Raw genomic sequence first — 15823 nt, forward strand, 5'->3', positions numbered from 1 at the left:
CAAAAAAAAAAAAAAAAAAAAACTGAACTAATACCTGCTTCCTTAGAGCTTCCTTACACTGGGCCTGGTTCTGTGAAGACACTCTGTAAACTGGACCTACTGCTCCATGATGGCTCTTGCAGATGTAGCCTATTTTTTTTGAGACGGGGTCGTGCTTTGTTGCCCAGGCTGGAGTGCAGTGGCATGATTATGGCAGCCTCAACCTTTTTGGGCTCAAATGATCCTCCCGCCTCAGCCGTTTGAGTAGCTTGGACTACAAGTGCATGCTACCACATCCAGCTAATTTTTTATATTTACATATTTTTTGTAGAGACGGGGCTTTGCCATATTGCCCAGGCCAATCTTGAACTCCTGAGCTCAAGCGATCTGCCTGCTTTGGCCTCTCAAAGTGCTGAGATTATAGGCATGAGCCACAGTACTTGCCCCAGACATAGCCTTTCAATACCTGGCTCTCCACGGTAACAGTAACTTAGTCTGTTGGGTGCTGCCTTTGTTCCAGGCACCTGCCAGTGATGGCCTCTTTGCACCCATGAATCCTTCCCACAGCCGAGGCTCTGAGGGGCAAGTGACCTGCCCCAGATCATGCTGTGAGCAGGAGTGGCAGAGCGGCCTGCTCTGGCCAGGGCTCTAACTACATAATCTGTGGCTGCTGCTTTTAGCTGTTCTTCACGGAACATGGTTTCTAGTCCCTCCCACCCTGGTCACCAGAGACTCCAGCAGCAGGTGTTCCATTTGCCTCGTAGCATAGACAGCCCTTTACTGAGCAATGCCAAGGGCTTGGGGCTCCTCACTGGGGCTGGCTCTTTCGCATCTCAGAAGCCCTGCTCTTGTTCTCTTTTCCCTGGAAGTCTGTTCTGTTCCTTTACCTGAACAGTTCCTCTTCATCTAAGCCCCAGCCCAGGAGTCCACACCTCTAGGAAGTCATGATGACTTCCCTCCCTCCAGCTGTGCCTGAATATACCTGAGGAAATATCAGTTGAAGGAACAAAGACTAGAGGATAGAAGGCGGAACAGGGCAGCCTAGCGCAGACCCAGCCAGGCCACCACCTCTGTGAGCAGCAGACATTCCTGTCTACGAACTCCTAGAGCCACCTCCCCAGCTCCCCAGGGACCCAGCAGCAGCAGGCTGAGCCTCTACCACCTGCCATCCAGCCCAGGCCTGATTGTTAAGGTCTCCTTAAAACCCTCTCTGCCAAGTCCTTTCCTTTCACTTCTCCCTCCCCAACTTTCCTCAGCTCTGATCTTTCCTTTTTTGTCCTCAACAAGTGCAAAGCTGGGCCAAGTTTGTTTTCTGGGAATTCTTTCTCACAAACTGAGTTGCCCTTTGACATGATTTCTACAACAACACCTCCTATGGGAACCATGCTGGACCCAGGCTGCAGAGGGACCAGCTCTTCCTGACTTACCTGCCCACTGCTCTAGCCCTTCCCCGCTCCTCAGCTTGGATGGCTCTCCCCAGCCCACATCTCATGCCCTTGACTCCCCAGTCCACTTCTTGTGCCTGGTCAGCTCTGTTCCTGCAGTCATTTCACAAACATTTCCTGACCTCCTATGCGTTAGGCCATGGCAGGAAGCTGAAGACTTAGGAATGAGTCACAGCCATCCTTGCCCCTGAGGGGCTCCCTTTCCTGAAGTGGAACAAGCACATCAGTGAGCTACTAAGAAATGTTTCACTTGGAAGATACTAAGAAGCCCAGAAAAGACAGTCAAAAATACTCATCCCTTTAAAATTGTATAAAATACCAAGGAAAAGTCCCCCTTCCATCCCTCTGATGTCAGCTTCCAAAGAAATGCCAGTTAAACCATTTGGCAGGATCCTTCCCTGCAATCTTCTAGCTTGTACAGATGAAGGGGTAATTATAATACAGTTTTACAATTTGTCTGTCCATTGCTCAGTGTGATGCCTTCTACTGAGGGGGTGGATGTTTACTGAATCAATGAGGGATGTTTTGCAGCAGATTTTCAATCAAGGGTAGGGAAGATACCTCTCCAGGGAAGTATTTTAGAATGTGTGGGGTAGGGGTAGGCATTGGTGGAAAACTTACATTAACAGTTAAAACATCTTTTTGTATTGGAGAGTAGGGGGGAAAATCAGTATTTTCCTAATAGGACCATGGCAAAAATCTTGACAAAATCTTTTAGGCTGCTAGGACCTAGCGAATGAAATTTCCCAAAGAAACCTACTGAGTGTGATGAGAATGTGGGAAAAGAAATGGATGTGTGTCTGAGGGAATCAGGACCCACATCTATCCTGGCTTTCAGAAAGACTCAGGGGCATGGGGAGGAGTTTGATGGGAAAGGGCTTCCAGGCCATGTGAATGGCAAGTGCAAAGTAAGAAAGCAAGGCCGGCCATGGAGGCACAAATAGGGAAGGATGAGCTGGGAGGGAGGAGCCAAAGCTCGTCCAGGTAGCTGAACAAGACTCAGGAGTATTTGGCTCAGATAACTGACAAGGCCTGTCCTGAAATACCAGGCCCAGCTCCATGGGTCTGTCTCTTTGTTTCATTCCAGGGCAGGCAAAATGGGTGTCAGCATTTCCAGACTTGTAGCTACCCTACCCAGGGAGATAAAATGCATCCCCTGGGCCAGGTGGGGTGGCTCACGCCTGTAATCCCAGCACTCTGGGAGGCAGAGGTGGGTGGATCACTTGAGATCAGGAGTTTAAGATGAGTCTGACCAACATGGGGAAACCCTGTCTCTACTAAAGATACAAAAATTAGCCGGGCATGGTGGCGGGCACGTGTAATCCTAGCTACTCAGGTGGCTGAGTCAAGAGAATTGCTTGAACTCAGGAGGTAGAAGCTGCAGTGAGCCAAGATTGTGCCACTGCACTCTAGCCTGGGCAACAGAGTGATACTCTGTCCCCAAAACAAACAAACAAACAAAAACATGCCCCCTGGCTAGGTTTGAGTCCTTGTGCTCAACCCCAGAGAAGGCAAGGTCAGCCCTATCTGGTCCTCATGATTTGAGGGTGGGAAAGTGTAACCCCCAAAGAGATGGGTTCTGTTGCTTGAAGAAGTTGAAGGGGCAGTGGGTACCAGGCCAATCAAAGCTGCCCACCCGGAGGTGTATGGTCAGTGCATACACAGGGCCTTGGAGTCCAGGAGCCTGGCCCAGGCATGCCAGTCACTCCCACTGGTTCCTTGGTTGGGATCTGTTGTTGCCCATCTGTCTTGGAATTTTAGCATAAGGTAGCATGTGATGTGACATGAAGTCCATATGCAGGCATTTTTTCTCCCTGTTGAATGGTTCTCCATTTGTGGTGTTCTGCCCCAGTCTCTACAATTCTTGGGCTCCATGTCACAGGACCAACCACTGGGGGTCCAGAGAAGAACCCACACTAGAGAATGGCCACCTCCTCGGCCCCACCCCCATCTTTAGAGCTTCCCCTAGGGGAGTGACTGTACTAATCATAGAATGGACTGCAGGGGATAGAATTAGAAACAAGAACCCAGTAGGAAGTCCTTGAAGGCATACAGATGGGACATGAGGGTAGCTTGAGCCAGGAGGGTGAGGATGGGGGTCCTGGTTGCTATTTTGTATTGATTGTATAGGTCAAGGATGACTCCTAGGATTTTAGCTTCAGCAGCTGGGTGGTAATGACATGGTTTCCTGAGTTGGGGAAGACGGGAGGAACAGGATGTTTTGGAAGGCTGTGGTAGGGAGCCAGCAGTTTCATTTTGGACATGTTAGGGTTTGAAGAGTCTATTAATCATCTACATAGGGACACCAAGTGAGCAGATACATATTTGAGGCTGAAGCTCAGCAGAGTGTCTGGGAAGGAGCTAGAAGTTGTTAGTTGTCAGGAAGAGAATGAACTTGGCCAGGCACAGTGGCTCAGGGCTATAATTCCAACACTTTAGGAGGCCGAAGCAGGAGGGTGGCTTGAGGCTAGTTCAAGAACAGCCTGGGCAACATAGCGAGACCCCATCTCTACAAAAAAAGAAACAGTTAACCAGGTGTGGTGATGCATACCCATAGTCCCACACTACTTGAGAGGCTGAGGCAGGAGGATCGCTTGAGCATGGGAGGTCAAGGTGGCAGTGAGCTATGATTGCATCATGGCACTCCAGGCTGAGTGACAGAGTGAGACCCTGTCTCCAAAAAAAGAAAGAAAAAAAGGGAAGGAAGGAGGATGGCTGGACAGATGGAAGGAAGGACTCAGCCAGATTGGGTTCCCACCCTTAAGAGCTCATGGTCAAGTATGGTGACATGAGGTGGGCAATGGTAGAAAATGCTCATTTTGAGGGGTATGTTGTAATTTCCAAAATGCTTTCTAGATAATATTACTCAGGCCTTAGAACAACCCAGTGGAGAATTAGACATTATTATCCCTATTTTGCAGATAAGAAAACTGAGGCCCTGAGAGAGAAATGACTCAGTCATAATGACTGCCATTTATGAAGGACAAATTAAGTGAACAGGAATCAGGCTAAACATTCTATACATATTGTCTCATTTAATTTAACAGCTTTAACAGCTCCATGAAGTAAGACTTATTGTGGTGTCATCTAAGGAAACTGAGACTTAAAGAGGGTAAGGAACTGCCTGAGGGGTGTGAGGGAAAGTCAGGTTTCTGGGCTCCAAAGCCCAGATCTCTGTATGACACCTTGCATCATCATCTTATACAGTTAAGGAGGCTGAGGCCCAGAGGGAAAGTGGCTTCCCCCAGGCACACAGCAAAAAGGAGGTGAGAGGGCCAAGACTCAAACCGCCAAGTTTCTAAGCTGGAAGGGACTCTTGCACCCCAGTAGTCTAACTTCCCCTAGGTTAGGTGTTTTCTTGTCACTGTTATTGCCAGGTGGGGGTTTTCACCCAGATGGCTTCCATGGCAGGTGCCCACTGCCTTCCCAGGCAGTGTCCTATCACCAGACAGACTGACACTACTTGGAGTATCAGAAAGCCTGACCTCATTTTAATTTTAAGTTTTATTTTATTTAATTTATGTAGTTATTTATTTTTTTTGGAGTCTTGCTCTATTGCCCACCCTGAGGTGCAGTGGCACCATCATAACTCGCTGCAACCTCGACCTCCTGGCTGAAGCAGTCCTCCCACCTCAGCCTCCCAAGTAGCTGAGACTACAGGTATGCACCGTCATACCTGGATAAATAAAAAGACAAATTTTTTGGTGGAGACAGGGTTTCACGATGTTGCCCAGGCTGGTGTTGACCTTCTCGCCTCAAGTGATCCTCCCACCTCAGCCTCCAAAGTGCAGAGATGATAGGCATGAGTCACTGCACCTGGCTGAGTATTATTTTATGTTTAATTGACAAATAATCATTGTATATATTTATGGGGAACAATATGATGTTTTGATACATGTATACATTGTGGAATGACCAAAGCAGGCTAATTAGCATATTTATCACCTCAAATATTTGTCTTTTTTTCGTGATGAAATCATTTTGAGGTATTCTCCTTGCTGGACACAGTGGCTCACTTTAATCCTAGCTATTCGGGAGTCTGAAGCAGGAGGATGGCCTGAGCCCAGGAGTTCAAGGCTGCAGTGAGCTATAATCATGCACTGCACTCCAGCCTGGGTGACGGAGCAAGACACTGTCTCTTAAAACACAAAAACAAGGCCAGGCGCAGTGGCTCATGCCTGTAATCCCAGCACTTTGGAAGGCCAAGGCGGGTGGATCACAAGGTCAAGAGATCTAGACCATCCTGGCCAACATGGTGAAACCCTGTGTCTACTAAAATACAAAAATTAGCTGGGCATGGTGGCGTGTGGCTATAGTCCCAGCTATTCAGGAAGCTGAGGCAGGAGAATTGCTTGAACCCAGGAGGCAGAGGTTTCAGTGAGCCAGGATCATGCCACTGCACTCCAGTCTGGCAACAGAGTGAGACTCCATCAAAACAAACAAACAAAAACTCTCTCTTTGATGTTTTGAAATATACAATACATTATTAATAGTAGTCACTGTGCAGTAGAATGCCAGAATGTATTCCTCTTATCTCACTGAAACTCTGTGCTTGTTGACCATCTTCCTTTTCCCCATCCATCCTCCCCTCCTCATTTTGAACACAATCTATCACGATATAGTTTACATAGTTCCCGGACCCAACTCTTTCCTGTTCTCCCCTACTCTGGACTTAACTTGTCTTAGAGAGGGGAGGTCCAGAACTGGTCACAATTTGCCATATCAGGGTTGGCAAAGGAATGTCAACTCCTTTGCCATCCTTGATATGTCATAGTGGCTGCCAGAGTTTGTGTGGAGGCCCCCAATGGGGGTGCCAGAGGCCATGGAGAATGGGCCATCTGCCCTGTGCACTGAAGTGAGGTACAGCGTCTGGGTCATTGCAGCCGCCGCCGGCTCTGGGACCCAGCGTTCTCAAGTTCATTGTCATGGCTTTCTCTTCGCCCACCAGGTGGAACTGAGCCCAGATGGGAAAGTGGGCAGTTCACCCATGTATCCTATAATCCACATATCAATCTTTCTGCCCCCAGTCATGGCCAGAGTCCCAGCTATGGCAGAGTACTGCCAGTCTGTCTTGAGGTTTCACCTCATTCATTCATTGTAAATGTATCGATCACCTATGAGGCTCCTGCATTGGGAGGGTGATCAAAATAGAGCAACGAGAAAAATCGTTACCATCCCTTCTTAGCTTTCATGGGCATGCTAGCTCTCTGTGCTATGCTTCCTCAAAGCTCAGGGACAGAGTAGTTGATCCACGAAATATGCTGGCCAGCGTCTTTTCTCTGGCCTGTCTCTACTTACTGTAACTTCTCCACTGTCTGACTTGGATGTAACACGCCCCCAAGTGGCTTCAGATGGCCATGCTACCTCTAGATTATGGAGAAATGGCACCTCCTACCGGCTTACCCCAGTTCTGAGCCAGCTTACTGTTCTGTTCACCCAGAATCTTATCTTGTCTCCTTTCTTTCTTTCTTTCTTTGTTTTGAGACTGGGTCTTGCTGTGTCACCCAGGCTGGAGTGCAGTGGCATGACCATGGCTCACTGCAGCCTCGACCTCCCAGGCTCAGGCCATCCTCCTGCCTCAGTCTCCTGAGTAGCTGGGACTACAGGCACATTCCAGCATGCCTGGATTTTTTTGTAGAGACCCTGTCATGTTGCCCAGGCTGGTCTCGAATTCCTGGGCTCAAGCAATTCACCTGCCTCAGCCTCCCAAAGTGCTGGGACTACAAGTGTGAGCCACCGTGCCCCACCGTCTTTCTCCCCTTCTTTCATCCCTTTAGTCAGCAAATATTTAGTGAATATCACCATGCCCAAGAGCCTTTCTGGGTGAGGATATAGTGGGGAATGAGGTAGACAAGTCTGTGCCCTCGTGGAGCTGACATCTGCTATAGTTGGGGAGACAGGCAGGAAGCAGATAATTGCTATGAAGGAAAGAAAAGAGTGTAATAGAGAGTGTTGAAAGAAAAGGAAGACTTCATCAGAGTGTGTGGCCAGAGAAGACCTCTCCAAGGAGGGGGGGCATTTAATGGAGACTTGAATAATGAGGAGGGAGTAGCTCTGTGCAAATCTAGAAAGAAAGGGTATAGCAAAGGTACTGAGGTGGGGACTTATTTGTGGGTTCAGTAACAGGAAGGAGACCAGTGGGGCTGGATCAGAGTTAGGGAGTGAGAGTCATGTGAGGCAAGGACGGAAAGGCAAGATGGCTTGGAGCTGGATTGTACCACAAATGTGATGAAAGTCAGTGGAGGCTGTGTGGCTTGATTTATATTTTAGAACAGGGACTTTGAGTCCGCAGACCACCCCTAGAAAAGTCTATGCATAGAAGTCAGAGTCCACGAACTTGGATGAGAAAAAAATTACATCTCAGTTTTTACTATCTTCTGACCAAACCGTGGCACATCCCTCTATCATGAATATAGACAACAGACCACAGTAGTATTAGCAGTACTCAGACTTTGTCACCAAGAGAATGCAGATTTTCAAATTCTCTTATAGTTGTTGCAGATCTCTCAAAATACTGTTTTTAGTCATCATTGCTTTGAAATTACAGTAGTCATCAGATCTACTGCTGGATCTTGTTACTTAATTAATTTTTTTTGAGACAGAGCCTTACTTTGTTGCTCAAGTTGGAGTACAGTGGCACGATCTCAGCTCACTACAACCTCTGCCTCCTGGGTTCAAGTGATTCTCCTTCCTCAGCCTCCTGAGTAGCTGCAACTACAGGCACCCACCACCACACTAATTTTTTTCTGTGTTTTTTGGTAGAGACAGGGTTTTACCACGTTGGCCAGGCTGGTCTCAAACTCCTGGCCTCAAGTGATCTGCCTGTCTTGGCCTCCCAAAGTGCTAGGATTGCAGAAATGAGCCACCACACCCTGCCAAATTTTAATTAATTTTTATTTTATTTTATTTTGTTTTTTGGAGATGGATGCCTCCTTTTGTTGCCTAGGCTACAGTGCCATGGTGTGATCATAGCTCACTGCCACCTCAAACTCCTGGGTTCAAGGGATCCTCCTACCTCAGCATCCTGAGTACCTGGGACCTCAGGAATGCACCACCATGCCTAGCTAACTTTTCTTCTTCTTGTAGAGACAGGGTCTTGCCATCTTACCCAGGCTGGTCTCAAACTCCTCGGCTCAAAAGATTCTCCCATCTCAGCCTTCCAAAGTGCTGAGATTACAGGCATGATCCACTGTGCCCAGCCAGTTTTTTTATTTTAGATTCAGAGATATATGTGCAGGTATGTTGCAAAGCTTATATTGCATGATGCTGAGGTTTAGGGCATAATTGTTCCCGTCATCCTGATAGTACCCAGTAGGAAGTTTTTCAGCTTTTTTCCTTCTCCCTCCCTTTGGAGTCCCTAGTGATGATGTCTGTAATTCTATGTGATCGATTTCATCTGAAGTTCTATATATCTGGCTGGGTGCGGTGGCTTACGCCTTTAACCCCAGCACTTGAAGTGGACGAGGTGGGTGGATCACCTGAGGTCGGGAGTTAGAGACCAGCCTAGCCAACATGGTAAAACCCCATCTCTACTAAAAATATAAAAATTAGCTGGGCATGGTGAGCACACCTGTAATCCTAGCTACTTGGAAGGCTGAGGTAGGAGAATCGCTTGAACCTAGAAGCTGAGATTGAGTCACTGTACACTGTACTCCAGCCTGGGTGACAGAGCGATACTCCATCTCATCTCAAAAAAAAGAAGGAGAGAGAGAGAGAAGAAAGAGGAAGGAAGGAAGGAAGGAAGGAAGGAAGGAAGGAAGGAAGGAAGGAAGGAAGGAAGGAAGGAAAGATCTATCTTATATCTTATGTTTTGTGTTTTTAACTCTGAGAAGAGGGTGATAGAGTTTTTCTTTGTTTTTTTGTTTTGTTTTGTTTTGTTTTTGTTTTTGTTTTCAGATGCTGAAGAATTCAGGGCACAAAAAAATTTAGAACTCTATTGTTTTAGACCCCTCTCTGTCTGCTTGAGGCGAATGGATTGTCTGGGATAGAAGGATGGTGGTTTGGACCAGGACAGTGACTGTGGACAGGAAGAGATGTAGAGGGAACTGGGAGGACTTGCAGATGGATTGGGTGGATGGGGAGAGGAAGGGAAGGTGGGATGAAGGCTGACCCCTAAGTCTCTGGTCTGAGAAACTGGACAGGGATGTGGTTAAATATTTCTCATCAGACTTTCTCACCATGAGACCTTCTGCAAACTGGGATGCTCTTTTCCCATTATTTCCTCTCTCTGCTGATTCAGAATGAAACCTACAGATACCTCTCTAGGCTTCTGGAGGAAAGGGGAATTTTCACTGAGAGTCATGCTAGGGAGGAACAGGAGTTAACAGATAGTTTAATCAACAAGTTACAGGTTATAGGAAATCAGAAAAATGCTGATAATAAGACTTGATTTCTGGTCTTATTCATTAGATTCAATTCAATGGGCATTTAATGGGGGCTTACCAGGCTCCAGTATGGGTTAGGGATACAAGAAGAGTAAGACATGCTTCTGGCCTGCTAGAGTTTCAGTCTAGCAGAGGAAAAATACTCATAAGCAAATGCGTTGCCTTGGGAGATGTGCAGCACAGGGCAGGTGGGTCCCGTTTTGTGGGGCTGAAAGATTATGCAATTTGGAGTCCCTTTGAAAGAAAAAGACAATGTTTGAAACCAAAATTAGGCATGGGACCTTGAAAAGCATTCACTAAATGGGGGGCCCTGAAGCATATGTGTTGCCCACTTCACAGTTGATCCACATCTGGAGGGAGGTGACCACGGAGGTGTTACTGGGCTGGGGTAGCTGGGAAAGGGAAGGCAGGGTGGACATGGTTTCACAGCATAGAGTGCTAGGACATCAGAACCCCGTAAGTTGGATTCTGAGATGATTAGCAGCAAGAGAAAGGTCAGGAGCACAGGAGTACCCAGTCCACTGCCATACACAGAAAAAGCAGAGGCACCCCCAGGGGTTCAGGGAATGGCTTTGAGCTGTCAAATGGTTGGAAAAGCAGGGATGTTGATCAGCAGTGACTTTGGGTGGGTGGGGGTGGGACACTGGGATATTTTATTTACTCAGACCAGGTACGTGTTTCAAATCCCAGAGGTATGGATGGATTTGTAATGTGGCCTTCTGATTCAGTTTTCCAGACATCAGCTATGCATACCCAAGCAAGTATTGAGATATACATTTTTTTTTTTTTACACAAAAAACAGTAGCATCGTCATACCCTCTGTTCTGCCTCTTGAACTTTCCACTCAACAGGCCATCCTGCAGATTGTTCCATATCAGGATACAAAGTGACTCATCATTCTTGTTCATGACTGCATAGTATTCCACTGTAGAGCTCTATTCTCATTCATTCAACCTGTCCTCTCTTGCTGCATGCTCAGCTGCCTTCTACTCTTTTGCTAGAATGCCACTTGCTGCTGGGAGTAGCCTTCTAGAGAGGTCATTTAGCACAAGTGTGAGAATAGATAAATTTCTAGCAGTGGAATGGCAGAGTTGAAGGCTGTGTGCAATTGTAATTTTGATAGACATTGCCAAATCACCTTCTCACCAGCATGTACAAGAATGTGTGTTTTCCCATACTCTCCAATGTAATATTACACACTATTTTTATCTTTGGTGATCTGAGAGGTAAAAATGTTATCTCAGTGTAACTGCAGTCGTGTTTATCTTATTGCAAGTGAATCTTAGTGTATTTCTATCCAGAGTTGTTCACATTTATTTCACTGAACACTCTCCAGACCTGTCAGCCACATTACTACTGAGTTGTCAGTTTTTTTCTTATGGATTTGTAATCGTTATTTTTCTTCTTCTTTTTTAAATTATATAGTTACTTTCAAAATCACTGTATATTAAAGAAATGAACTCCTTCTGCCGAATTGCTTATATATTTTCCCAGTTTGTTCACTTCCTGGCACATCAAATTGGTCTTTGAAATAATAATAGCATTGGGAAGAATTGAGGGGGCATGTGCCAACACCCACAATTTCCCAGAAGGAAAAAATTGTAAGTAACATGTTACAGGTTTCAACTCTACTTAAAATTTGCCAAGTAAATGATGAAGCATCAGTCTTGGTTTATTAATGTATCTATATGGAACACCTACTGGGTGCCAGGTGCTGTTCTAGGTGCTGAGGATACAGTGGTGACTGAAACAGTTAAGATCACGCTCTCATGGTCCTGACGTTCCAGTGAGAGGGGCAGGCCATGAATGGGTAAACAGGAAGAGCAATGCCTAGAGATGGTGATAAGCCTTGTGAGGGAGATGAAATGGGCTGATAAAGGGAAGCCAGGAGGCTGGCTGGTATAGACTGGATGGTCAAAGAGGGCACCTCTGAGAGGGTGACTTTGTGTTAGGACCCAGGCATAAGTGTCAGAAGTAGAACTGCCCAGTAGAGGGAACAGCATGTGTAAAGGTCCTGAGGCAGGAACAAGCTTGGTACATTTGAAAAAAAAAAAAACGGAAAAAGGGCTGAATGGCTGGAGCATAGCCATGGTGGGAGAGGGCGGTGGGAGATGAGCAGGAAGATGAGCACAGGCCTCAGTATAAATGGACCTGTAGGAAGGTGAGGAGTTTTGTTTGCATTGTTGAGAGCTATGAGAAGCCATTGGACTGTGTCTGGAAGGCGGTTTTGCTTTTTCTTTTGGAAATGTTTAAACGTAAAAGTAGAGAGAATGATGTCAAGAACCCCACATACTCTTCAGCAAGCTCAATAGATACCAGTATTTTACCAGTCCTACTGGCAAATAGGATTTCATCGAAACTCTTCATTTTTGGTGGGGGGAGGATTGGATTTTTTTTCTCTCCCTCTTTTCCTACCTCATTCTGCTTTTTTCCCTTTATTTTACTTTATTTTTTACTCACTGCTATGCAAACAAGGATTTTTTTTTTTTTTGAGATGGGGGTGTGTCTCACTATGTTGCCCAGGCTGGTACTGAACTCTTGGCCTCAAGCAGTCCTCCTGCCTCAACCACCCATGGTGCTGGGATTATAGGCACACACCGCTGTGTCTGGCCCTGTCTTAAAACATATTTTTTGCACTTCCCCCACCCAACTCTTAAAACATATTTTTATTAAAATATAATAAATAGAGCCGGGCGCGGTGGCTCAAGCCTGTAATCCCAGCACTTTGGGAGGCCGAGGCGGGTAGATCACAAGGTCAAGAGATCGAGACCATCCTGGTCAACATGGTGAAACCCCGTCTCTACTAAAGCTACAAAAAATTAGCTGGGCATGGTGGTGTGTGCCTGTAATCCCAGCTACTCAGGAGGCTGAGGCAGGAGAATTGCTTGAACCCAGGAGGCGGAGGTTGCGGTGAGCCGAGATCGTGCCATTGCACTCCAGCCTGGGTAACAAGAGCGAAACTCCGTCTCAAAAAAAAAAAATAAATAAAATAAAAAAATAAAATATAATAAATATATAAAAGTGCACAAATCATAGGTATACAGCTATGAGCACTCCCATGGAACTGGCACCCAGATCTAGAAACAATGTGGCCAGCCCCCAGAAGCTCCCTGGTGTCACTTTTCAGCCTTTTCTCCCCAAACTTCAGCCATTAGAATCATACAGGTTGTTCTCTGTCAAGACTAGCTCTCTCACTGATTATGTTTGGGAAGTCTATGTTGTGGCATGTAACTGTGACTTGTGGACTGCTCATTCTCATTGCTGTGGCTTCCACTGAAACAGTTTCTTTACCTATTCTACTGTTGTGGGCACTTGAGCTATCTTCAAGTCCTGCATATTTCAAATGGTCCATGTGAACGTTGTAGTACATGTCTTGTGGTAAACACGTACACATTTATGGTGGGTTATATGCAGGAGTGGAGTTGCTGGGTTATAAGGGAGGTATATATTCAGCTTTCTTAGATAGCGCCTGTATTCGTTTGCTAGGGCTGCCAAAACAAAGAACCACAAACTGGGTGACTTGAGAGAAATGTATTGCCTCACAGTTCTGGAGGCTGGAAGTCAGAAATCACGGTGTCAGCAGTTAAGGAAGAATCTGTCCCTTCTGAGGGCCGTGATGGGGAGATCTGTTCCAGGCCTCTCTCCTTGGCTTGTAGGTTACTGTCTTTTCCCTGTGTCTCTCCACACCATCTTCGCTTTATCCTCGTCTATGTCCAAATTTGCCTTTTTTTTTTTTTCTTTTTCTTTTTTTTTTTTGAGACGGAGTCTCGCTCTTGTTGCCCAGGCTGGAGTGCAATGGCGCAACCTCGGCTCACCGCAACCTCCGCCTCCTGGGTTCAGGCAATTCTCCTGCCTCAGCCTCCTGAGTAGCTGGGATTATAGGCACGCGCCACCATGCCCAGCTAAATTTTTGCATTTTTAGTAGAGACGGGGTTTCACCGTGCTGACCAGGATGGTCTCGATCTCTTGACCTCGTGATCCACCCGCCTCGGCCTCCCAAAGTGCTGGGATTACAGGCTTGAGCCACCGCGCCCAGCCAAATTTGCCTTTTTTATTAAGACACCAGTCATAGGCCGGGCGCGGTGGCTCAAGCCTGTAATCCCAGCACTTTGGGAGGCCGAGGCGGGTGGATCACGAGGTCAAGAGATCGAGACCATCCTGGTCAGCACGGTGAAACCCCGTCTCTACTAAAAATGCAAAAATTTAGCTGGGCATGGTGGCGCGTGCCTATAATCCCAGCTACTCAGGAGGCTGAGGCAGGAGAATTGCCTGAACCCAGGAGGCGGAGGTTGCGGTGAGCCGAGGTTGCGCCATTGCACTCCAGCCTGGGCAACAAGAGCGAGACTCCATACCAAAAAAAAAAAAAAAAAAAAAAAAAAGACACCAGTCATATAGGATTAGAGCCCACCCGAATGACCTCATTTTAACTTGATCCTCTGCCAAAGACCCTATCTCTGAATAAGGTTAATCTCTGAGGTTCTAGAGGTTAGGTTTCCAACGTATCTTTTTGGGGGGTGGCAGGATGTGCGGGGGCGGGGAGACACAGTGCAACCTATAGCAGTGCTGAAGAGCTTCCCAAAGTGGTTGTACTAATTTATACTATTTGCTGGAGTATTTTAAAGCTAATTCCAGACATGATATCATTTGCCTTGGGAATGTTTTTAAGGGAGGAAACACCTGGTCTGGTTTACAATTTTATTTATTTGTTTTTATTTATTTGTTATTTTTTGAGTTGGAGTTTTGCTCATGTTGCCCAGGCTGGAGTGCAATGGTGCAATCTCAGCTCACTGTAACCTCCGCCTCCCAGGTTCAAGTAATTCTCTGCCTCAGCCTCCCAAGTAGCTGAGATTACAGGCCTGTGCCACCAAGACGGGCTAATTTTTTATTTTTAATAGAGACGGGGTTTCTCCATGTTGGTCAGGCTGGTCTCGAGCTCCCGACCTCAGATGATCTGCCTGCCTCAGCCTCCTAAAGTGCTGAGATTACAAGCCTGAGCCACCGCACCCGGCCTATTTTGTATTTGTTTTTTTGAGACAGAGTCTCACTCTGTCACTCAGGTTGGAGTGCAGGGGTGTGATCTCGGCTCACTGCAACCTCTGCCTCCCAAGTTCAAACAATTCTCCTGCCTCAGCCTCCAGAGTAGCTGGGACTACAGCCATGCACCACTACACCCGTCTAATTTTGTATTTTTAGTAGAGACGAGGTTTCACCATGTTGGCAAGGCTGGTCTGAAACTCTTGGCCTCAGGTGATTTGCTCGCCTTGGCCTCCCGAAGTGCAGGGATTACAGGCATGAGTTACTGCACCCAGCCTGGCTTATATTTTTAAGTGATTCTATTTGTTCTGTGGAAATGTTAAGACAAGGCAAATACTTCATCAAGAAAGAAAAGGTAAATAAAGAATGAGCCCTCCCAGGACTGCCTAGTTGGGACCCTCTGGTACCCCACAGCAGAGAGAAACCTCTGGGTGCCCTTTAGCTCAGGGATGCTGTTCAGAGACTGGGTGGCATCCCTCAGTGCCCAGTGCCAGATGGCCATGTGGAGCAGCTTCCTGATTTTAGTCCCTCAGGGTTCAGGTGATGCAGAGACGATGGAACCCGGCTGGGACTCAGGCTGTCTTTCTGTCCACCCCCCTCCCTGCCAGGATATACAGCAGCTCCTCCAGCTCCAGCAGCTGGTGCTTGTGCCAGGCCACCACCTCCAGCCACCTGCTCAGTTCCTGCTGCCGCAGGCCCAGCAGAGCCAGCCAGGTAAGGCCCCCACCCCAGATGGCCTCCCTGATACCTCCACAGAACTTCCTCACTTTCCCCTCCCCTCACCCTGTGCATTTCCCCTTGTCTCTCCAGGCCTGCTACCGACACCAAATCTATTCCAGCTACCTCAGCAAACCCAGGGAGCTCTTCTGACCTCCCAACCCCGGGCCGGGCTTCCCACACAGGTGAGACTGTCCACTGACTGGACCAGGCCAGGCCAGCAGCAAACCTGATGAAAGCTGGGTAAACGAGGGTGGGGGGTGA

General features: G+C 47.2%; 1 protein-coding gene across 12 annotated transcripts in view; it reads left to right on the forward strand.

Moving 5' to 3' along the window:
• Positions 1-15823, forward strand: part of POU2F2 (POU class 2 homeobox 2) — a 90410-nt gene that overhangs the window by 63862 nt on the left and 10725 nt on the right. For all 12 annotated transcript variants that reach the window (XM_032249255.1, XM_032249254.1, XM_032249253.1 and 9 more), the window contains 2 exons: positions 15451-15556; positions 15653-15744. In XM_032249255.1, coding sequence (XP_032105146.1) covers positions 15451-15556; positions 15653-15744 — 198 coding nt within the window. The remainder of the gene's footprint in view (positions 1-15450; positions 15557-15652; positions 15745-15823) is intronic.

The sequence above is a fragment of the Sapajus apella genome, unplaced genomic scaffold (assembly GCF_009761245.1).
Source record: "Sapajus apella isolate SASKATOON/1434 unplaced genomic scaffold, GSC_monkey_1.0 scaffold68, whole genome shotgun sequence".
Lineage (NCBI taxonomy): Eukaryota > Metazoa > Chordata > Mammalia > Primates > Cebidae > Sapajus > Sapajus apella.